The sequence below is a fragment of the Dermacentor andersoni genome, chromosome 7 (assembly GCF_023375885.2).
Source record: "Dermacentor andersoni chromosome 7, qqDerAnde1_hic_scaffold, whole genome shotgun sequence".
NCBI lineage: Eukaryota > Metazoa > Arthropoda > Arachnida > Ixodida > Ixodidae > Dermacentor > Dermacentor andersoni.
Genome location: NC_092820.1, coordinates 164,558,430 through 164,583,148, shown reverse-complemented (window position 1 = coordinate 164,583,148; position 24,719 = coordinate 164,558,430). Strand labels below are relative to the sequence as shown.

Below are 24,719 nucleotides of genomic sequence, written 5' to 3'. Positions count from 1 at the left end.
CTCTCCGTTTCTTCGCGAGAAGGGGAAGGAGAATTTTAGTCGTATACATGCAGGCAGGGACTTTCTCGGTGGATCGCTCGCTGCGAGTAAGTTCGTCATGATGTTTAAAGGTGACGGTGAGTGCTAGGTCACTACTTTCGTACCATCCCCTGTATTAGGGCTATGCACTGTCATATAAGTATATCACGATCTGTTGTATTGTGAACGTTTAAACATTCTCCGATAGCTCGTTCGCATTATTGGAAGCGGCCCGATACAGTGGCAGATGACGTGCGCTTAGATGACGTAACATAGATCCACGTAAAGAGCCGTGATTTGAGTTCGGTTGCCATGGCAACCGAGCTCAAACTAAATTGTGGAGCGTTTAACGCTCCAAAGCAACGCACTACATCAGACACGCTGTAGAAAGGGCTGCTGATTAATTCAGATCCAGCTTTAGTGCACCAAAAGCCCAATTCATCTGTTGCGAAGCTTCGTTTGCAAACTCTCCCGGAGTTTCTCGATCGTGGATGCTGGGTGCTGTCTTACCGAATAGCTCACACTTAAACAAAAAAGGTGAATTACGTCGCTAACGATGGAATTGATCGAAAGTCGATGCCCCAGCAAGGAAGCCCGATCCCCAAACCGTAAAGCCACAATCGCACGTGTACGTCTATGCTGCCAACGCCAACTACGGTATTTACTCAAAAGCAGGTCGACCTCGCAGATAGGTCTACTATATTGAACTCGCCGAGAAATGAAAAAAAAAATTATAATTCGAGCGTAGGTGGATCGACCTTTTTTTTTTAATGAAACGAAATCCTTTGACCATGACACACCTTTATTTAACCTTAGCTCGGCTTCTAAATAGTGTTAGTCGATGGCACAAGGTGCATCTTCGTTGCCACTGCCACAGAAGTCGTCGTCGTCGGGTGTTTCGCAGGCTTTCTCGGCACCCCGAGCAATGTCGTCCTTGGTGCCGTCGAGTGCATTTGCATATGCGGCATTTCTTAAAGCCAGTCTGGATAACCTCCAGACTGGCTTTAGTTGCACGAGAAATTTAAACAGATATTCAAATAATTCAGAAAATTCACTGATCGATGTTTTGATTAGTTACCTTACGTCACATATGGCAAATTGCGAATTGTAGCCGGTGAGCTTGCAAGGGATATCCAATTGAAACGAATTTTGAGGATGGGACGGGTTCCCAGATATGCGCCATCACGCTAGCGGTGGAAATGCACTGTTGTTCCATTTATTGTTTTTTTTTTACAAAAGGCTGTTTCATACATTAAAGCACACAAGCACCTGGAACGCCCATGTATTTCATCGCACACATTGACAGTGAATATCTCGAATCTAGTCGCTTGATCCGATTATCGCAGGCCATCGTTCGATAATCAGATCAAGCGACTTAAGGTAGCACAGTTCCCTGACTCGTTGGTGACATCAGTCAGCGAAACCCTTTTCCGGAAGGTTAAAGGTACCAGCCCTACAAGAGAGGAAGAAAGTGCCAGAACCGTAAAACTGCAGTGATTCCTCATGTTCATAAGGTCTCCCATGACCTCAAGAAGGTGGCAAGCCGGTGTGGCGTACCCACTGCCTTTTCTGTCCCCGCCAAACTGGTTCGACTCTGTTAGAGAACCAGTCGCGAGGAGAACGGTTCGTAAGGCTGTGGCAAGAAACATGGCGCGACCTACGGCAAATGCGCCGGGGAGGTGGTGTACGAAATTCCCTTTTAGTGCGGCAAGCCCTACATAGGACAAACTTAACGCTGCCTAAATGAACGAGCCAAGGAACACGAACTAAATGCAATGAAAGATGGCGTGGCACATTTGCCAGCGCACTGCGGTGCCTGCATGTGCAAACCACGTTTTTCTGAGGTTAAGATCCTTGGTAGAAGCAGAAATCAAAGAACACGTGAGCTAATGGAAGCTTCCCTGTATGTGGGTTCCAAACAAGGTGCGTTGCGTCTTGTTGGAGCTCCACCACGATCTAAATGCGGATTCTGCGGCCGGGGATCAAACCCGCTAGCTACATCGTACTCAGCCGCAGGAGAACCTGGACGTTGGGCTACTACGAAAGGCCAATTGTAATCATCATCATCATCATAATCATCATCAGCCTGATTACGCCCACTGCAGGGCAAAGGCCTCTCCCATACTTCTCCAACTACCCCGGTCATGTACTAATTGTGGCCATGTTGACCCTCCAAACTTCCTTATCTCATCTGCCCACCTAACTTTCTGTCGCCCCCTGCTACGCTTCCCTTCCCTCGGAATCCAGTCCGTAACCCTTAATGACCATCGGTTATCTTCCCTCCTCATTACATGTCCTGCCCATGCCCATTTCTTTTTCTTGATTTCAACTAAGATGTCATTAACGCGCGTTTGTTCCCTCACCCAATCTGCTCTTTTCTTATCCCTTAACGTTACACCTATCATTCTTCTTTCCATAGCTCGTTGCGTCGTCCTCAATTTAAGTAGAACCCTTTTCGTAAGCCTCCAGGTTTCTGCCCCGTACGTGAGTACTGGTAAGACACAGCTGTTATACACTTTTCTCTTGAGGGATAATGGCAACCTGCTGTTCATGATCTGCGAATGCCTGCCAAACGCACCCCAGCCCATTCTTATTCTTCTGATTATTTCACTCTCATGATCTGGATCAGCAGTCACTACCTGTCCTAAGTAGATGTATTCTCTTACCACTTCCAGTGCCTCGCTACCTATCGTAAACTGCTGTTCCCTTCCGAGACTGTTAAACATTACTTTAGTTTTCTGCAGATTCATTTTTAGTCCCACCCTTCTGCTCTGCCTCTCCAGATCAGTGAGCATGCATTGCAGTTGGTCCCCTGAGTTACTAAGCAAGGCAATATCATCAGCGAAGCGCAAGTTACTAAGGTATTCTCCATTTACTCTTATCCCCAATTCTTCCCAATCCAGGTCTCTGAATACCTCCTGTAAACACGCTGTGAATAGCATTGGAGAGATCGTATCTCCCTGCCTGACGCCTTTCTTTATTGGGATTTTGTTGCTTTCTTTATGGAGGAGTACAGTGGCTGTGGAGCCGCTATAGATATCTTTCAGTATTTTTACATACGGCTCGTCTACACCCTGATTCCGCAATGCCTCCATGACTGCTGAGGTTTCGACTGAATCAAACGCTTTCTCGTAATCAATGAAAGCTATATATAATGGTTGGTTATATTCCGCACATTTCTCTATCACCTGATTGATAGTGTGAATATGATCTATTGTTGAGTAGCCTTTACGGAATCCTGCCTGGTCCTTTGGTTGACGGAACTCTAAGGTGTTCTGGATTCTATTTGCAATTACCTTAGTAAATACTTTGTAGGCAACGGACAGTAAGCTGATCGGTCTATAATTTTTCAAGTCTTTGGTGTCGCCTTTCTTATGAATTAGGATTATGTTAGCGTTCTTCCAAGATTCCGGTACGCTCGAGGTCTTGAGGCATTGTGTATACAGGGTGGCCAGTTTTTCTAGAACAATCTGCCCACCATCCTTCAGCAAATCTGCTGTTACCTGATCCTCCCCAGCTGCCTTCCCCCTTTGTATAGCTCCCAAGGCTTTCTTTACTTCTTCCGGCGTTACTTCTGGGATATCAAATTCCTCTAGATTATTATCTCTTCCATTATCATCGTGGGTGCCACTCGTACTGTATAAATCTCTATAGAACTCCTCAGCCACTTGAACTATCTCATCCATATTAGTAATGATATTGCCGGCTTTGTCTCTTAGCGCATACATCTGATTCTTGCCAATTCCTAGTTTCTTCTTCACTGCTTTTAGGCTTCCTCCGTTCCTGAGAGCTTGTTCAATTCTATCCATGTTATACTTCCTTATGTCAGCTGTCTTACGCTTGTTGATTAACTTCGAAAGTTCTGCCAGTTCTATTCTAGCTGTAGGGTTAGAGGCTTTCATACATTGGCGTTTCTTGATCAGATCTTTCGTCTCCTGCGATAGCTTACTGGTATCCTGTCTAACGGAGTTACCACCGACTTCTATTGCACACTCCTTAATGATGCCCACAAGATTGTCGTTCATTGCTTCAACACTAAGGTCCTCTTCGTGACTTAAGGCCGAATACCTGTTCTGTAGCTTGATCTGGAATTCCTCTATTTTCCCTCTTAGCGCTAACTCATTGATCGGCTTCTTATGTGCCAGTTTCCTCCGTTCCCTCTTCAGGTCTAGGCTAATTCGAGTTCTTACCATCCTGTGGTCACTGCAGCCCACCTTACCAGCGCACCTTATTGTAATCATAGCATAGAGAAATATGTTAAACAAGAGCCGACTAACCATGGAGCCCAGCGGCCGAATTGACTGTAGGGCACCAAGTGGCTGGTATTAAAAGCTTGAACAATACTTCCGATTACGGTTTTGGGCGCGCACTTTTTGAAAACTGGCACGCGTTACGCCGGCTGCGCTGATCGGCGTGGCATTCGCTTTTGCTTCCACTACTCAACCGCACGCGATGTTTGTGTGGCATCGTTTCATAGTTTAGTGGAAATAATGGCGAACGGACTTTGCAAGCCTCCATCGAGTCTGTGGAACGCGCAATTTCACAAATAGTAGACGCAAGCCGCTTTCTGAAATGTGGAAATGTTTATATTGATCTATATCGATGCTTGTTCAGGGCGTTTTGTGCGTTCATCCAATGTTGTTGCACCAGACAAGCCGCAGTAGTTCCCGTACGAAGCTCCATTAGACGGCATCAGTTGAAAAAAAAAGTAAATTACAAACATCTGTCCTGCCCGTATTTAGACCTGATCGGAAATCTGCGCGTAGAGGCGAAACGTGGGAAAGTTGTGAATGGGCGATATTACAAACAAAAGCAACTCGCTTTTACATACACGGCGTAGAAAGTACCAAACAATACCATAAAATATCAAGAAAACATCTGATTTCTAAGCATTCCCCCCATTTCCGGACCTTGTTTCCTGCACTCTAAGAACACAAATACACGGGCAACTGCACGTTTTCGACTCCACTTGGCCTCAGCGGATGCGATGGTACGCCACGTACACAGAGGTGGCTATAACACAGGCTCCCAGCCAGACTATGCTAGACGCTCGCTGAATGATTTGTACTCGCGCTCAAGACAAACACGAGGGTGCAAAGCCTGGTTTCAGCCGTTAAGAAGAATTATTTTACGAGTTACAAGTTCCTGTTGGTTCAGCCCCTCAGCGTTATCTTTTGCGCGTTCTGCCGACAAAAGCAACACACGCCAGCGTTATCACTCTTGGCAATTGGTCGTCACGTGCTCGACAAGCCTGAGTAGCGAAAAAACGTATGTTATTGGGAGGGGGGAGGAGGAGGGGGAGGCATAAAAAGCGTCACAAACTTGGCTCAATAAAATTCAGTACTCGCGAAGCAACTGCACCACAACGGCAGAGTTGTTTCTCGCTAACGGCGTCACAATGTTCGGGGCAGTGCCGTAAGCCTAAATTGCTCGAAATGCATCGCAGACTGTCAAACAAAATTTCTCACCTCGCGGTAGTCCAATAACGCAGTGGTGCCGTGTCGAAGTTCAGAAGAAACTCAAGAATACGTCGGGAGCCCAAGAAACCACGCTACTTCCACCCCCTCGCCCCCCCCCCAAAAAAAAGAAGTGAATCGCTTTAGCATACGACAAAGAGGGTGAAGCCTGTGCTCTGAGAGACGTTCATTAAATTACTTGACATTCTAATTCGAATGCGTTGGTACTTCTTATTACTTGTTTTTTCCCACCAAAGGTGGTGGGTTCGGGTGCCTTAATTGACACTACCTCAATTAATTGTGCCTTAATTAACTTCGCCTTAAATAACATTAAAGGTCGTTGGTTCAACTACCCCCAAAGGTCGAGGATGCGACTCCCACCAAAGGTAGGAGGCTCCAGAGCCTTAACTCTACATTAGTTAACCGTGCCTTAACTTCACCTTAACGCCAAACGTCGCGGATTCCACTTCCCCATATACTCGAGGATTTGACTCCCACTGTAGGTCGTGGGTTCGAGTGCCTGAATCAAATACCTTAATTAACTCATGCTTTTCCTATTTAATACCGTTCACGAGTGGCCAATCTAGTGTATATTATCGTGCATTTTTGCCATGTTGTATATCATTTTCATAAACGGTATTCCTTTGCTCTGTTAACAGTAACAAGTGTTCGTGTGCCTTCAGATATTGCTTTGTATTCCTTGTGCCTTCAATATTGTGTAACATGGTAATCCTTTTATAGCACTGTTCCTGTTGAAAATTTGTACTTTTTATACCTTTACTGTTTAATATGCCCCCCTTACTTTATGCCCTGCCATAGGGCCTGTAAGGTTCTTTTGAATAAATAAATAAATAACTTTGGCATTTTTTGGCGTGATGGGCGGCATCAGAGCCAGCTGTTGAAGAAGACGACGACGAACGCGAGAGCAGTGGCACGAGCGCGTGTCTGCGCGAGGCAGGCTCACGTGACTTTCTCTACCGCATGCCGCATTTTCCAGACCATCGGGGGCACGAGCAACTCGCGGCTTTCGCCTTAAAAGGACAGACGAGCCGCCGAACGGGCCCACATGCGCAGCCGGCCTCGCTCGCTTCGGTGGCATGTCTGGTGCATTGCGCGTGCGCGCGCCTGCATCTGGCGCGTCGTTGCCTCGTTGCTAGGTAACGCAAGAAAAATAAGTCGCGACTTGGAAGTTCATTTATAAACAACTTTTTCTTTTGCTAATTTTGGCAGCAAAGAAGGAAGAAATAAGTGTCAACTTCAAATTCCATTTCTTCTGATGCTCGCGTCAGCTAACGGATGGCGTTAATATAGTAGCGTGACGTATTTCCTGTTGCCAGTTTTCGCCGAGTGACCACTCTTGTTGAATTTCTTTATCTGCAAAAATATTCTTCTACCTTCACCGCCATTGGAGCCAACTTGAGTGACCGCGCTGCCTAAGGGCCATTTTACACAGCCCCAGTAAGTAATCTGGCTGACTGTAGGCTTTTCTCGTCTGAAGAGCGCTTTAACTTTCCTGTGCAATGTAGGACACCTCAAGTATTACAAAGGAACTCGTCAATGACGTGGGTCCTTTAATTTAAAATTAAAGCAGGCTCGATTTCAGTTGACATCCACGTAATGCGAAGCATGCTTGGTCTGGTAGAGAATTCTTCTTATGAATCGTATAACTATTCCGCAGTGAACGGTTAATGCTTTTGCGAAGCGTTACGAACTGACGTGCAGTGCAGAACTTGGAGTTTGTTGTTTCATGGCTGTTGTATCCAGTGGCCGTCGTTGTTGTGAACACCCAGTAACAGAAGTTGGTGCAAAATAGGTTAATTGCAGAGTGGTACACCCCCAGTGGGACATAGAGGCCTGACGGACACATATTCTTGTCGGCGTCGAAGCGGTTTGTTGAATGGCAACCGACCACAGTATACAGTGACGCATCCCCATGGGAACGGCCAACATTTTTTTAGGCTGCACTACCACCGGGATCACCTCACATCTTTAGGCTGCACATACCCAGTGGCACATAGACTGCACTGCCTTTGGAATCGGTCCAATTTTTTAGACTACTGTCTTCGAGAACGCTCCTAAAAACCGGCCAGATATTCGCCAGACAGTCTGCAGATAGTCACGAGATAGACGTTGCAGAAAACTAGTTTCAATTCACCAAGAATGTTTCGCGCTAAAGCAGTTCTTAAGACCTAACTGTTCCTAAGAGCGCATAACTTTGACGTCCGACATATGTTCCTAAGAGCGCATAACTTTGACGTCCGACATATACTACGCGCATTGTTTTGCCTTTTGCCGGCGACTGATTTTCGCTGTTATCAATTTATCGCACAGCGCAAGACGTGCGTATAGTGACGGAAATTTCTCGAGTGCTGTCGCCGATTCTGTAGCGAAGAGCCTCGTCTAATCAGACTGCGCGCGCGACGCGAATAGCATTGTACCAACGCCGATGACCGGCCTGTGCACTCGACTTTAGGATGTCATGCTACTGGGACCGAAAGTTCCGTCGCCAAGCATGGCGTGACGAAGGCGGTGAAGTAAAAAATAACCGCAGATTGCTCGGAAGCATCCACATCAGGTTTCATGGCAGTCGGGAAAGGTTTGCCTTCTTGACGGATCGAAGTGCACCGGCCTTGTGCTATCTATAGGAGACGTTGGTCATGTAGTTTCGAATGCGTACGATCACTCTTGAATGCACGTTGATTCTTGTATATATACGCCGGGTGGTCTTTAGCCGTCAATTCAGGTTACGGCTATCGTGCACTTGCTATCGTTGTGCTTTGAGCGTTGCTCGCTTTTCTGGGTACAAGTTCGCCTCAACAAGGAGTTAAATTCTTAACCCACGCTTTTGGCAGTCTTTGATTGTTCATCGTCACTACGCGAAAATATACATGACTGAGAATATGTATAGCTTATTTTATTTATTTTATTGTACCCTCAAGACCGAGGTATTGTATACATAAGTTGTACACAATTATAGAGTTTCGTATTCTTTGGTTTGCCCATTCTCATAAATTTTTTTTACTTTTTTTTTCATTGTCCTTCTCCATATACATCATTATTTTTTATTCTAATTACTTTATTCATCCCTGAGCCTTGTGATATTCCTTGTAATATGTCTTGCAATATACCTTATAAGGCCTATTGCGTTATAATGGCCAGAAAGGAGTCGACACACAAACATGGTACAGGCTTAACGCTTTATCATACAGGGAGTGCATCAAGCTCACAAGAATAGGATAAAAAGTGCAGGTACGTCATGAAGGATTTTAAAAATCAGTCAATTCAAATAGTTAAGCGTTGCATCTGCCTTTAGCCCCTTCATCCTAGACAATGTATGCTACGCGGAACAAATTAATAAAGAAACAAGTGTATTATTGCCGCATTCACCGAAAGCTTTTTGAATTCTGCCCCTGCTGCTAATGCATGCGTGTGCCGAATGTATAGCTGTCCAGCAAGCACGCTAATCGTGGGTAGTGCATTTCTTGTCGATATTGATTCGTTCCATTGTGCCGAAACTTCGTCTTGCTTAGCAGAGTATGGGCGTAGGCCAGTCATTCATGATTTTGGGAAGTTACCGCAAGCAAAACACGAGACTACAAGGAAGGGACAACACGAAGCGGGATGAAGCAGGCTTGAAGCCGGACAACACGAACAACCTCTTCGTGCTGTCCCTTTCTTCAAGTCTCATGTTTTCCTTGCGCTAACTTCCCAAAACCAAAATTCGTCTTGCTGGCTTCGAAATACCTTATATAGATCCTTATGTTAACGCTACAGCTCATTTTTTTCGTCGCCAAGTGTTCCATGGCAACAATGCCCGCATATTTCCTCTCATTTCTGCCGGTGTATTGGTTTAAAACCCTATCATATAAAACGGTGGCTTAGACGATTAAAATTTAACAATTCATCCTTGCGTTTCCAACATGGCATAATATAGATATGACGACACACACGCTCAAGTATCTCGATATAGGTATTGAGGCACGGGAAACTGCGCGATACAATGAATTAACTGTAAAGGTAAAGCATTTAACTTCGGAGATTTAGGCAACCAGCTCGAGCCTTAAAGAGCAAAGCACTTCACTTCGTTTTGACGTACAGAGTTTCCCTTCTAATTTCTCTTCTCTCATCCTTGTATGTCTCTGCGGTCCTCTTTCTTTCCATTGCTCCATTGCTTGCATCCAATTCACTGTCTCTGTTTCTTTCACTTTCTTTTTGATGAGCCCTGGTTATCTAATTGAACTTTCAGTTACTGTATACTTGGTTGCCAACTTTCTTGACCTCTTCCTCCATACTGTGTCCACGCTTTTCAGGTACAGATACTCGTGCACTTGAGCCGCCGATTTATTTTGATCCATGTTCCTAAATTTTTCTTCAAAACTTTGTTTGCTGTGTGCTTCTCCGACTTCAAAAGAGGCCCAACCCATGCATGTCACCCTGCATTGCCTCATTTGTGGTTTTACAGTGGGCTCCCAAACCCAACCGGCCTACCGATCTTTGGTTGCCTTCCAAACCCGACAAGATATGCGATTTTAAGCACAGAATGGCATTTCTGAACGTTAGCGCTAGCACCGTTACTCTTTCCCAGATTCCACGCACCCCCTCATATTTTTTGTGGCCCCAAAGTGTTCTATGTTTCATTATCACTGCGTTCTGCTTCCCCATTATTTGCAAATTATCTTCGTGGGCGCTTCAGTAAGTCTTTCCTTGGTTTATGTACGCGCCGAGGTTTTTATATCGCACGAATGAGTTCTTGTTGAGTTACATATATAATTACTCGTCCTTTTATTAAAGATCGTAATTCCCGGTTTCTCTGTGCTAAACCTGAGACGTAGATTTGTCGTTGCATTGTCACATACATTCGCAAGTGTCTGTAAATCTCTTTTGTTGTCCGCTAGTAGCACTACGTCGTCTGCACACATCAGCCCAGGGAGATTCTGTTGCACCATTTGTCCATTACCCATGTAGGATAAATCAAACCCTGATTCGCTGTTTTCTAGTCGTCTTTCTGTGCCCTTAACGTAAAGTGTGAAAATAATGGAGACAGAGGGCATCCTTGCTTCAGTCCTTGGTGAATTTCCACCGCATCATTACATTTTCGACCTTCCCATAAGCTTGTCATCAGTTCTCTCTATATACGTCCCTCAGAAGCTCCACGAAATCGTCATCTGTGCCTTCGAACTTGAGAATATCCCATGACAACTCCCTGTATACGTTGTCGTAGGCTCCGTTGATATCTAGAAATGCTATCCATAAACGTCTATTATAAGCTACCGAATTCTCTATGCAAAGAGTTAAGAGGAAGCTTTAGCTCCGGTTCTCCTATCTAAATACCTCCAAAAGGAGAATTCATTTTTGTCTGGAACCACTGCACCAAGTTTTACGAGGTTTGTTTTATTTAGGAAAAAAACTTAAGATCTAGTGATTGGTGGTTTGGAATTTTTTATTTATATCGTCAATCTATTAATAAAGATTGGCGAAAATTGGACATTTTCAGAAAACAAAACTATGAAGTTTGCAACTCTGTAACTCAGCAATGAAAAACGGTATCGCAATTCTGTGAATTGCATCCGAAAGAACATCTAAAGCGGACAAAATTCATATCTTACACATGAATCTAAAAAATACAGTAATATTTAAACACAGCGTTTGCAGAACCCTTGTACACAACGTAAGAAATTCACGTGAGATATAAACTGACACATCGAATTTGTCCGCTTTCAATGATCTAATAGATGCTGTTTACAGAACCGCGATATATGTTCTTAATGCAGAGCTACTAACTTATAAACTTCATGCGTCTATTTGTTTCGCACTTGCGAATTCTTTAGAATTCTTCTTCTTTTACAATTCTCCTTTTATAATTCAGGCTCTAAATCGAAGTTCCGCTTCCAACAATCACTAGAACTTAACTTTCTGAAATGCAAGAACATTTATTAAAATAGGTCCAGGGGTTATTTCAAAAGACATTTTTGCATTTTACATCTATTTGAATACGTCGCATCGGAGTTGGGCCCGAGTTAAAGCTTCCTCTTAATATAAACATATTATCCTCTAAGCGTCTGCCTGGTCTGAACCCATTCTGTGATTTCCCCAGTACATTGTTTTTCTCCACGCACTTCGACAGTTCTAATTGTATGACTTGTATTTCCATTCTATATATCTTGCGACCGTACTGTAACTGTCCTATATGGAATCAGCCTGTCCTTATCTCCCCTTTGTAGATAAGGCTCGATTCGCTGCAGCGACAGCCACACTGCGCTAGTCACTGAAAGCAATAACGCAAATCTCGTGAAAATTCGGGCGTATGGGACGAAAGAATAAACGCCTAGCTCGTATTTATCTGCAGCTCGTCACGGCTTCTTCCCTCGTAAGCCAGTTCAAACCTATATTTACTACGTTGAACCACTTGAAGTTAGCTTATTGCAAAGTGACAATACTCGCAGTCGCTTATGGTATAATCCATCAAAGTTCAGGGGCCATGGCGTTGCGCTGCCAATAACGTGGAAGTCAGTGCAACTCGTGGGGTCACGGGTTTTGGGCGGGGCCAAAAAGCAAGACACTCGTGTACCTTGCTTTTGCATGTGCCTTAAAGAACTTCAGGAGCCAAATTCGCAATGCATTTCATTCGTAAATTCTTTTCCAATGGCCGACCGCCTTCGCTAATAATTCCTCCATTAGGATTGGCTGGTATTGCTGTTACAAACAATTCAATAAAGTAAGTGCTTTTCATCATTACCGGGCCAGGTGGTCAGCATTAATGCGGGTCCACTCATAAGCAATCGGACAGTTTTGGAATTTGAAGCCCATTATTTATATTATTTAATGGAAGCTCGATATGTAGCCCCATTGTAGGCACGCGTTTCGCATTCACAGTATTGGAAGGAGAAAAAACAATCCAAGCCCTGACAAATACGTTCATGAAACGAAAAGGTGCAATACACTTATAAAAGCAGCCGTGAGGCTGCAAATGAATTCCATGCGGGTTTCATGTTAACCGTCACTTTCATGGACCTTCCACCACCTCAAAATTGTGGTTCACAAGAGGTTGTTGACAGAGTTGTCAGTTACTGCCCGTGTTTTCTGCGGTATAAGTCTGTTTGAAACATGTGATTTGAAAAAGCGCTGACGATTGCAATTATTGCCTTCTTCTTTATTTTGTTTCCCGGTGTGTTCAACAAAATTACATGAGTTCGACTCAACACAATTTATTAAAAAGGAAAACTCGAGGCTAAGCTGTTGAAGGGCGGATAAGTGCGGCTTGCTATAGAAACCTAAGATGCGATGCTCCAGAGGCCGGATCCATTCCCCGATGTATGTCATCGCCTGAGCATTCCTGTAGATGGTCTGTGCACACAGACCTTCTGGATCTGTCAAGTGGTGTTGTCTTGTACCATTAAGTCTCCACAGTCGCAGTGGTAGAATGGGGGCGCCTAAGCAGCTGGTTTCTGGCAATCTGGGTAAGGACGCAAAGGAAATGGCATGGTTCAACTTGTCCTTCAAATGTCATCGGTATTAACCAGACGTTAAACTAGCTCAGATTTCTCGGTCATGATCAAAACTTGGCATTCTTTGCGTCGTAATGCTAATTTTCTCTTGTTTGCTTTGCATTAAAACAAAAAAACACTGTTAAGTAAGTCACCAAAGCAGTAGTTGCGACGCGTACCACATTAGAAACAAGAAATACTTATATAATACGGGCGCTCACAGTTTGAAATATTAGCGCATAACTCCAAACAAGATGGCGTTTGAGCAGAATGTCTGGGAACACGACGGAAAGTTCGCCTGTGCACAAGCAAACGTAGTCGTGCTTTCTCGTGCGCTGAAGATAAGTTACGTAGGGTTTTTCGTGTGTTAGCACGTAAGAGAAGTTAAAGTATGGAGAATGATCTCACCTGCTTGCTTGTTTAATAGAATTTATTACTACTGCCACGATATATTGCATTTTTTCTTGCTTTTTCTTGTCTACGCAAGGTGGCGTCAAGTCGCGGAGATCTTTTCCAGAAGGGTTCAATACCTGGGCTCGAAGCTGGCTTCCTACCTGTCAGCGTTCCCTCTGTCTAATGCCGGATAGTATAAGAACACACTTTGTTTCTTGGAACAGACACTAATTCCACTTGCGATGGCTGTGCATTCGCCAAAACGCGAAAGTTAAAAACAAGGATAGGTAAAATTAAACGCTGAGGGGTCTGTTTTGTCCTATTCTGCATTTATAAATAAGGTATTTACATTTTTCATTCCCCAGGTTAAACTAACGAGTAGGAGAACGTGGGACTTCTTTCTTTCTTTTTTTCAGGAGCGCTCTAACGTGCGCACGCTTTCCCGCAGAAAGTTTTTCGCGAGTAAGCCACATGTCCGTGGTCGATGAAGTGATCCTGCCGGCGTATACTTTTAAACCACAATACAATCTCCGATTCCACCTTCGCCGAGACTTAGGGCTCAAACTCGCTCTACCCACACGACATTCCGCATGCCTTCCGCACGAGTGAGGGCAGGTGGAAAACTGCGCATGTCATACGCAGGTGCACAAATTTCGGTTGACACTGCTCGCACGGACGCAGTGTAAACTGAAATTTGTGCACCTGGGTCCGACAGTGCAGCTTTCCGCGTGTCCGCACGCGTGCGGCACGCCATGCGTATTGAGCCAATTTGGGCCCTCATAGCGATCAAGCCAAGTGCCCTTCCTCACTCCGTCGGTTCTTCCACTCGGAGAACTCCCTCTTGATTTGGGAGATCAGGGTAGGGTCGGTAAACAGGTCCAGCGCTGTGAGTGCCATAATCTTGGCCACCCGCAGTGTCGGTGGTTGGGCTTCTGGAGAGTTGGCCCCCTGGGCGAACGCGGCCGTGTGGTTCGAGCCTTCGGTGCGGATGGCGAACATGGGATGAATGATGGGCAGCTCGTGCGAGACGTTACCGGCGTCCGTGGAGGCTCCGCAGAACTCCGCGCAGGAAAGGTCGGCGTCCGTGAATTTGACGCCTGTATGGCGCGCGTGGGCACAGAACAGTTAGTACTACTGCACACAAACGGGAATTTGACCTTGCGCCGTCCCCATTTAAATAATATATACATTGATAACATTCGCTCGAACGCACTTGGAACTATATAAGGACACTTCCGTCAGACAAATGTGCACTGGTGGTATTCACTCGCAAACCAATGACACCCTACGCCCTTTCTGCAAATGGTCGCATAATCTCTTATGAGAAGACTCATATTTCGGGGCATAATCATTGATAGAGATCTCTCATGGAGCCTTCACGCGATCTACCTGAAACAGCGCCTGACAGCAATCTTCCAGCTTTTCATGTTTCTGGGCTGAAAGACTTGGGGGAATTTCAGAGCATCATCATCATCATCATCAGCAGCAGCAGCAGCCTGGTTACGGCCACTGCAGGGCAAAAGCCTTTCTCATACTTCTCCAACTACCCCGGTCATGTACTAATTGTAGCCATGTCGTCCCTGCAAACTTCTTAATCTCATCCGCCCACCTAACTTTCTGCCGCCCCCTGCTACGCTTCCCTTCCCTTGGAATCCAGTCCGTAACCCTTGATGACCATCGGTTATCTTCCCTCCTCATTACATGTCCTGCCCATGCCCATTTCTTTTTCTGGATTTCAACTAAGATGTCATGAACTCGCGTTTGTCCCATCACCCAATCCGATACAGGCATAGGTAACCATAAAATAAGAAATAGAGGTTTAAATGAAGAGCAAAGATCAAGCAGAGCTGTGCATAATGCTGGGGAAAGGAAGATGCATATAAAACCTAATTGACTCAAGCAGGCTGGGTGACCATTTGTCGTCACCCAGTTTTGAAGTGGATGCCAAGCTAAATCATCATCACCATCACCATAGTTAGGCAGCGACGATTTCACATTCTTCCGTCTCTTGTTACCGCCATGAATCGCCGCGCCTACTGCCTGCACAGCCCAAGCAAGACCGATCACTGTTGTGAATTTCGTAGCCAACTCCTACGTCACTGGCCTTTCAGCTTTCACAGCGACAGTGCACTCGGTTAAAGGCCTTGGTCGTTCACGCGCTGCCGGTTTGCGAATACCACAATCACTACGCGGAAAGGGTTAGTCTCGCGATTTTCATCATATTTTGAGGGATTTCTATGTAACACGGAAAAAATGCACTGCCATCGAGAGAAACTTAAGTACTGCTGAATTCAACCTCTTAGAACGCTCTACAACTTTCTCATTAGATTGGGATTTTACATAACCGTAGCGGGACAGAGACAGACATACATGAAGGCACACGCTGCTATGTGTCCTCGTTCTTTGTGTCTGCCCCTGTCCTTTCAGCGCTGTTGATGATCCAAGTACGACAGACTAATTAGTCCGAATTACCGCCTTTATCAAGTTTCTATTAAATTCCTCCCTGTGAAGTTGTTTAAATAATATTAGGTGATTATGCGACTAGAATACAAAAATAACCTGACCTTATCCACGTAGTCGTCAACGGGATTTTTGTGGTGTCTTCCTGCCAGTTGCCAGTTGGTTCCATGCTTTCTTCCTCTCTTTCAATTGTGTATATGTTTTCAAACCAGACATCAATGACCTGTGTGCTCCATTAAACTATTGGTAATAAGCTAGATCGTATTTTCCCCGATTTTAGTATTGCTGTTGATTCTGTTTCTCAATGCTACTACGGGCAATGCCATTTCTTAGCATTCCCAGCCCCCTCTTAGCTTGGATCGAGTCTTACTTGTTTGAAAGGAAGGAGCGCGTTGTTCTGGATGGCGTGATGTCATCTCCAGTTAGTGCGTTACCTGGCGTTATGTGGGGTTCTGGTTTCTGGCGTTCTGCTTTTTTTTCTAGTTATATTAATGACCTCACTAACCACATTTCCAACCCTACGTGGTTGCTTAGTGGCTATGGTGTTAGGCTGCTAAGCACGAAGTCGCGGGATCGAATCCCAGCCACAGCGGCCGCATTTAGGTGGAGGCAAAATACGAAAACACTCGTGTATTTAGATTTAGGTGCACGTTAAAGAACCACAGGTGGTCCAAAACTCCGGAGTCCCCCACTACGTCGTGCTTCATAATAAGATCGTGGTTTTGGCACGTAAAACCTCATAATTTAATTTAACCACATTTCCAGTCGGGTTTGGCTGTAATCGGATGAAGGTTGTGTTTATTGTTACGTCAATTTGGCAACTGCTGCTGAATATCTGCACAAGGATATTGATGCTATGCTCACTGTGCCATACATGACACATGACATTGAATATTTCAAGATGCAACTTGATTAGTTCCCCAAAAAAGAAAAGCCCTTTTGCTGCTGAATATTTGCTGTAATTTATAGCACAGACTGCTGTATTGTAATACAAATATTTGGGTGTAGTTCTGACAAAAAAAATTGTCCTGTAACGCCCCCGTGCAGTATGTGCAAGCGAAGGTAAGCCAAGAGCCTAATCTCTTGCGAAGAAGCTTTCGAGATGCATCCATCAAATTGAAGGCAACACTCTATATGAATAATGCACGCCAAGTCCCTGAGTACGCATGTGCTGCTTGGCATCCGGCAACAAAAATATGCGCGGAGCACTGCAGTGCGTCGAGAAGCGAGCAGCTCGGTTTTGTTTCGGTCAGTTACGATTTCACAAAACGGTCTTTGCTTATAGAAAAAGCACTCGGATGGGCCTTTGCTTTCACAAAGAAGAAAATATATGCTACTCTCACTGTTTCCCAATATTTTTGATAATAGAATTGTAGTTAAACAAAAATACCTCAACGATTCAATTTACCTGTAAACAAGAACAGATCATGTTCTGAAAGTACGCCAGTAGAACTGCCTTCTTAACGCTTCCGAATATGCTTTTTTCCCATACCATACAAGAGTGGAAATCATTGCTCGAATGTATCGTCACTGCGCTATCTTCCTCTTTCTTTTTTTACATTGCTGCAAGAACACGTGTCTCAATATCAAAACTGATCACCTGTGCTGTGCCAAACAATGTTATTCGGATGCCTCTCTTGATTGCACTTAGTTCATATCCTCCCTCCCCCTACAATAATGCCTAATTTTGGCACTGTAGGTACAGTCAACCACAAAATTTCACCGAACACGAGATCTGCGAAAAAGCTATATGTGAACAACGTTGTGATGTTCGGTTTTACTGACTGCTGGTAAAGGCTACTCGGTAATTGAACGTTTTCTGAGATCCCGTGGTCCGTAAACATTTGCGGTTGACTATACTTGTATAAATAAATTGCTATGAAGAAGAGCGCACGGACAAATCGAGCCAGATCGTATATTAGATACCTGCAGATCAACCAGTGAGCCAGTCGGGTCGCCAGTGATTGGCACGAATGTGAGCTACTCGGGCATCCGGCTGTTCCTGCTTTGTCTCACTTGACTGCCAGCTTACTCCTAACGCTGCCTGCTGAACTGTTGAATTACACCCGTTTACAAAATAAATAAACAAGGCACAGTAAATTGGGACCAGCATTCGCGCTATCTCTACTCTATTACTTGGCTGGCGACGAAGGAATATTGCAGCCTGCGGCTCTGTATTGCCGCAATGCTGCGCTGTCTTTTGGCTGCATGTTGGGATCTGGGACACACTTACCAAGGTTCTGGCCATGCTTTCTGTAGACTTCCAACAGGTTCACGTTGCAGATGAGATCCTTGTACGTGACATGTTTCGTCATCGTCATGGTGCAGTTTGTTGCTTTCGCCGCTGCCTCGAAACAGTCCTCGGCTCGGGAGACCAGCTCGTGAAGTTCGTCGATCGTATTCCCCCGGATTTGGTACATCAGCTTACTTGTGTCTGGGATGATGTTGCAATAGCTTCCCGACTCAGTGATGATACCTGTGTCACGGGATACCGCGTCGGCATTACGCATATAGTTAGTTGTCACTATGACTTCAGAAAGTCGATGGGGAAACGCACTTGTTTCACAGGTATAGTTTTTTTATTTCTTGAAAGAATGTGGCTCTTTAAGGAAGCTCTGGGGCAATGAAACTGACATCGCTTATATAACTTCACGTAAGACTTTCTATCCTGTCTTGGAGCTGGTGCATCATAGCCTCGGTCACTTTTGCACCTTAAAACAAACAAAAGACAGCTGCGGAACAAAGATCACGCAGAGCGGCTGCGTTTTCTTAAGGCTTAGGTGGTCTGGCATGGTAGCGCCGATTCATGAGACTGGTCAACTGTGATGATCGAGCCCATTGCTGACATATTGGTTTCTCAATCCCACCATGTGCCATTCATTGCAGAGATTTGGGCTTCAATCGCACAGCAGCCGCCAACGGTTGAGACTTGGGTATTTAATCCCACCGCTGGCACCAACTGTTGCGGAGTTGGATTCTGGAACCCCAGGACTGAGACCGACGTTGTAATCTAGGAAAGGCGCGATTGCGGACTTGGAGAAAAAACCGAAGGAAAGAAAGAAGTAGCAGATAGTTGGCAAATATCTGTCAGAGCCCACTGGACCGACTAGGTCGACTGGTGGCGCCTCTCTCCTTTAAACAATGGTATGGCCCTGCCTTAAGTGCCTGGAAGACACAGGCTGGCCAGTTCACATTTGAGCCTAAAGAGGCTGGGGCGGGGGCCACCCGCGGCACATTCTTTTGCTTCAGGAAGGGCGTCGGTTGAAAATACGAGGATTGCAAAGATACAAGGTCTTTAGCACTGAACGCTATGTCTTGGCTACCTCACCCTGTTTTGCGTGGATGCAAGACATTTCCGTAGGTGTCAATCAGCCTCTCTGAGAAATGAGGGGAAGAACTCGTCGCCACGGTGACGTTTCGGAAGGGGGTGTGCCACAAGAATCCTCGAGCAAGGAAGCCAGAAGAAGCGGTGTCATACTATCGACTGATGTCGTTAACCTTAGTTAAGATCATGGGGGTCATCGCCGGCCGTTGCCTCGATAGGATCTGAAGGACTACCAGCTTCCTAGATGTGGCCCAGAGCGTCTTGGGCCATTTCAAATGCATAGGGGACGCGGTCCCCATCATGGAAGATGCCCTCAACCACTGAGCTCCTTGTCGTCTAAAGAGCCTTCAAATGGCTCTCGAACCAAGCAGTTCAAGAGGCCTAGAGTACCTGGAAATCGGCGACCAGCTCCGCCGCTATCTATGAAAGAGCCAGCGTCCCAGATGAAATCTCCAAAAAGGCGTTCCCCGCACTGCGCCCTACTCTAGGAAACTACGGGCGGCCTGCAAATTGACCTGACTGGCTTGGTGCTTGTTAGCTCGGACTGGACAGGTCCTGCCTGCCACCGGCCAGGCTGCAGAAGTATGCGTTGCACCTACACAATTAGAGCACAGACGGGTACGGCTCTTTCTCAACAATATCCCTAATTGCCACGTTCGTGACACTTCCAGTTGCCGACCTTCCCGGGGAGGCCGAGGTCGCCAGTGAACCGACACCACGTGTAAATCGAACGGAGCACACGTTGGACTCCCCCATTCCCATGTATTGAACAGATCGAACACCGCGATGTACCCCATCAGGAGTTCGAGGACAGAAGGTTTAGGAACAATAAAGAGGTCTATTTACATTTTCACAGGAGTTCGAGCACGAATGTTTATTGGCTCTTGTTTGGTTTCTTTTCTCTTACTTCTTTCAAAAGGGTTGTGAATTTTAATGCAAACCAAAAATAATTGCGGCCGTGTCTGAATCATTTACTTTCCTTTATATTTATACAAACTGCATGGATTTATAGCTAGCCTCTGGCTAAGGATCCAGATGTTGTCGCATAACAATGTTGTATATTGATCTAAAGTATTATTATTATTAATAATAATAATAATAATAATAATAATAATAATATATCGGAGCATACATACTATCGAAGGCACACCACATTTTATTAGTCCAGAACACACAGAATGGCTGCTTAAACATAATCTCTTCTCTATATCCCTACACACCAGGAAAACCAGTGATGTCATGTCTTACAATGGTTGTCTGAAGACTCCGTTGACTCCGCCCAGGCTGGCACATTTTCGCTGTCGCCCACAGCTTCACGGCGGCGTCGCGACATGGCGTGACGTGCCCAGAAAGATACTCGAGAGAGCAACCGGGCCGCATGCACACTTCATACATGGCTCGTCTCTACAGTGGCAATGTGATTTGTCACTAGATTGCTTCAATGCTAATCGCGTTAATGTCGGCGTTCATCGTGAGATGGTTTGCGCCTGCATTTTTTCCTCTTACTCCTGCTTTTTTCACCCTTGATTGCTGGACGTTCCAAGTAACAAAAGACAAGCCAAGTAGTGGTATTTGCAAAGTACAACATTTTACAAACTGTGATAGAAATGTACTTCCACTCTTCGTAGACGCACAAAAAAGAGCACTTATGAATACATATTCTTCATTGCTTCGTGTATGAATATATAGAGTGGCCTTTCCAGCATAATTGCTCGAATAAATACTGAATAAGTTCTTTATCGCAGTTTTTGTAATATTGCTCGGTATGTGTGAGCCAGTAGCGTGCCAGGCCTACGTCCATAATTTTTTTTCTTTGCCTTCTCTCAAAGGCACTCTTTCGTTCATGGCCAGACCACGTGGACATGAACACGTGGTGTGTTAAGCATAAAGTAACAGCCGGGTACGTACTTACCGTGTATTCGGCAGGAAGGCTTCGTCTGTTGTCGAAGCAGCGCTATGTTAACGTACGAGGCCACAGCTGCGTCGAGTGCATTCGCTCCTTCCCAGGGACACGCGGCAGCATGGGTGGCTTTGCCGTGGTAGCTCACGCTTATCTGCAGCAGGAAGCGAATGCGCCATGCGTCGAGCGTTTGCCGTCGGCTTGCTTTACAAAGTCATAGCATGGTCGTTCAGTACTCAACCATCATCAACGTACTTTTGAATGATTTTTGCACAGTATAGCTGAATCAACAATAGTTCAATCTGTAGTTCTAATGCCGTAAGGGTGTGTGAATATTCTAAACTTTCGAATAACGAATCGCATATTGTTTTATTCTATTCAGTCTTCAAATCGTACAATCACTGTTCGAGGGATATTTTTCGAATAGTTCTCCAATAATTAAACCCATCCCTGAGTGTGCGCTATAATACATAATATTGGAGCGAAAGTACGACAAATTTTATCCAGGCAGCCACAGTAGGCATAAAACAATTGAAGGTGCGTAGTGGAACACACTAAGTTCATCACGGAGCCAGTATTTCCATTGTAAGCTGTCATCATCCGCACTCTCCTAAGAATTTTTTGTTGCGTTTACGAACTGATTATTTATGCCTAATACTCCCTTTGCGATTTTAATGAACAACGTTTAATGACGTGAAACGTAATGGCAAGATATTGCTAACGTTGTGAGGGCTAGTATGTAGCATGCATATACATGGTGATCGTCTTTAAGTTTTATGGAATTTTACATATAGCCTGTTCCAGTTAACGTAATTCTAGTCCTTGAGATGGATTATTCAGAGAGGTGGGCATTACTTGCACGAAAAACCGAAACACATATTCAACTAAATAACAAAAACTGACTAATTTTATTTCGGGCTAATTACTTTACGGCACATGTTGCGAATCAGGAATTGTAGCAGGTGAGTTTGCAAAGCGTATACACTTGGAATGACTTTCCAGAATGACGCCAGTCTGGCGATAAGCGCCATCAAACTTGCCATGGAAATGCACTGTTGTTTCACTTACTTTCTTTACCAAAATGCTCCTTTATGCATCGAAGCACAAAAGTAACCGGACAGCCCATGTATTCAGCTCCACACTTTGGGAAACAATATCCCGAAACTGGCGTCATTCAGGAAATTTATTTCAAGTGGATGTGTCTTGCAAGCTCACCGGCTACAATTCGTAAATTGCAATATGTCCCGTAAAGTAATTAAGAAGTTAATTAGTCATTTTCTTGTTATTTAGTCGAATATTTGCCTTTATTTCTCCTGCTAGTAATGTCCGCCTCTCCTAATAATCCAGCTCAAGGACAAGAATTATGCTATCTGCCACAGGCGGTGTCTAAAATTTCCGTAAAGCTTAAACATGATCACCCTGTATTCTGTCCCTAAATAATTATTTCCCGGCTCTACTTATAAAGGGGCGGTAGCCCGCTCAGTACTTTAGCTTCCTTCTCAATTTACTGCCGTCTTATTTATTTTTTCAACGCCGGTATACCCGTTACGAGCAGTTTCTGTTCGCGACGTGTTTCGCAGACCGCGTCACAAATCTAGGAACATTACGCAAACTCTGTTTCCCTACGGTGACCTAAAACGGGCGCTATAAATGTCCGATTAAGAAATTATCCCTTATTTACACGAACTGACCGAATTCCGCGGATGAACATGACGTGGCCCAATGGCACCGAATCACGTCGCGCGCAGGGACGCAACAGGCGAGCTGTTGGTGTCGAGATTTGTAGCGGTTCAGCCACGGCACGCTCGACTGCAGAGTGAATCAGTAATTCGGCAAGTCATGTGAATCCAGCTTTATGAATCCTCTAGAGGTGTTGAATAACAGCGACCGCCAGTGTACAGAGGCGGTGATACACACCCCTCCCCCCCCCCCCCACCACCACCACCTCATTCCAACTCGTCGGGTAAGAGCTTCGATAGGCACGCTTGCGCAGCAAAATATCAACAGGCAACCAAGTGCCGCTCCGTCCTCACTCCACACCCTGTATCGTGGGCGCGCATGCGCACTGACGGACCTGTTGCGACGCGGTGAGGGCGAGTCTCAGCGTGTCCTGAGGCATCGGGTGGACCATCATGGCGACGTCGATGTCCTCGAAGGCGCCCTTTTGCACGAGCATCTCCTTGCCGCCTTTACACTCTTCCGCCGGCGTGCCGATTACGACAAGCTGCGAGAAAGTGATTGGTCAACCATATTTCCTCAGGTTGATAGCTGGCATGGTAGGCACGAGTGCATTTGTTCAAACTGCGCGACGAGACCGAGCGCACGGTGAGCGATTGAACAGACGAGCGCCTTCTGTTTCAGCCGTCTGTTCCATTGTTCCGAAGGATCGCTCATCTTGTGTTTCATCCTGTCACACAATCTGTAGCAACGAATTTCTTGCATAGATAACTAATAGAGAACAGCTCCATTGTGTCACATTAATCGCATGGGCACTCTAATGAAATGGCTTAGCATAAGTGTTACCGTCGTGCGATACCACATACATGGGATCGCGTGCAGCAGCAGCCTGCCTAGCCTAGCGGCATCCCAGTGACGCAGTGCTATGTTTCTATGCTCGTTGACTGACGTCAGAAAATATACTTTCGTAGAGAGGCCATCATGGAAGCATTTTCTATTAAGTGGCTTTTGGAATTCCCTATCCATGGCATTTCTGAATATTATTGTGTGTTCAAAACGATATCCGAAAGTTCGTACTTTCATAGTTTTTTTTTATTTCCATCCCAATCGAAATTTCATATTTGTATATAGAAGCCATACGGCACCGGAATGAAATGGTGTGGCAGAATGAAAAATGTTGAAATTTGGTCTGTTTTCTTCGGCAACTACACACCTTGCCGCGGGCGATGGAGCTCTTCTTCATGGCTTCTATGGCGGCGATGGCAGCCCCGGCTGCGGCCTCAGCTATCAAGTTGTGGCCGCAGGCGTGGCCAATGTCCGGCAGGGCATCGTATTCCGCCATGATGGCTACCGTGGGACCTGGATGAGGTCGAGTGAAAAAGGCGTTATGCAGACCCAGCACAGATTGTGTAATTTGGGTGGAGCGAAGCTTTCGCGAAGCGGTTAATTAAACGGTATGCAACTGTTCCATCAACGGCAAGGCTAAGAAGAAACTTCGCTTTTAAACGCTTTATTTTTACCGGGTTCCGCGGTTTGGCCAATAGTTCCAGGTTAAATGTATCTATTAGTATGCTCACCCTCGTGGCTCTGTGAAAATGGGGGCACTCGCTTCCAAGTATTTTGTCTAGTCGACAACCCGTGATACTTTACCGGTGCAAGTTGCGCATCGCCTTTTTGCCCTTTTCAGACAATGTCTTGTCGACAGCTTTGACTTATAACAGTGGCGACAGGTTATTGCCGCGTACGTTGCATATAGTGGCAACAATTGTACACTGTCACAACTTTAGCAGCGTCGTGTTCGATTACCCGCTGTTTTCGCCTTGAAAAGTAGCGACTGGTGTCTAAACCTTTGGGATACCTCAGTTTATGGCCCGTTCGCGCATTTTACCCCGTTCTTGCGAAAAAGCCCCTTGGAGTCAACTCTAATACAATAGAATGCCGATCGCGATGACTCTCAACGGCTTTTTACAGACGTACACTCTTTATTGATCGCCCCTTTGCTACAA

The 24,719-nt window shown here is 45.4% G+C and overlaps 1 protein-coding gene across 1 annotated transcript; it reads right to left on the bottom strand.

The window, feature by feature from the left end:
* Nucleotides 1-12,663: 12,663 nt before the first annotated feature.
* On the bottom strand, nt 12,664-23,245 carry LOC126533220 (xaa-Arg dipeptidase-like). Its single transcript, XM_050180496.2, has 5 exons — nt 23,111-23,245; nt 21,049-21,190; nt 18,045-18,287; nt 14,161-14,448; nt 12,664-12,927 (listed from the first exon to the last, which is right to left on the bottom strand). Exons 1-5 carry the CDS (start codon nt 23,210-23,212, stop codon nt 12,905-12,907), a joined length of 798 nt encoding a protein of 265 aa, XP_050036453.2. The 5' UTR covers nt 23,213-23,245; the 3' UTR covers nt 12,664-12,904.
* Between the last annotated feature and the right edge of the window lie 1,474 nt (nt 23,246-24,719).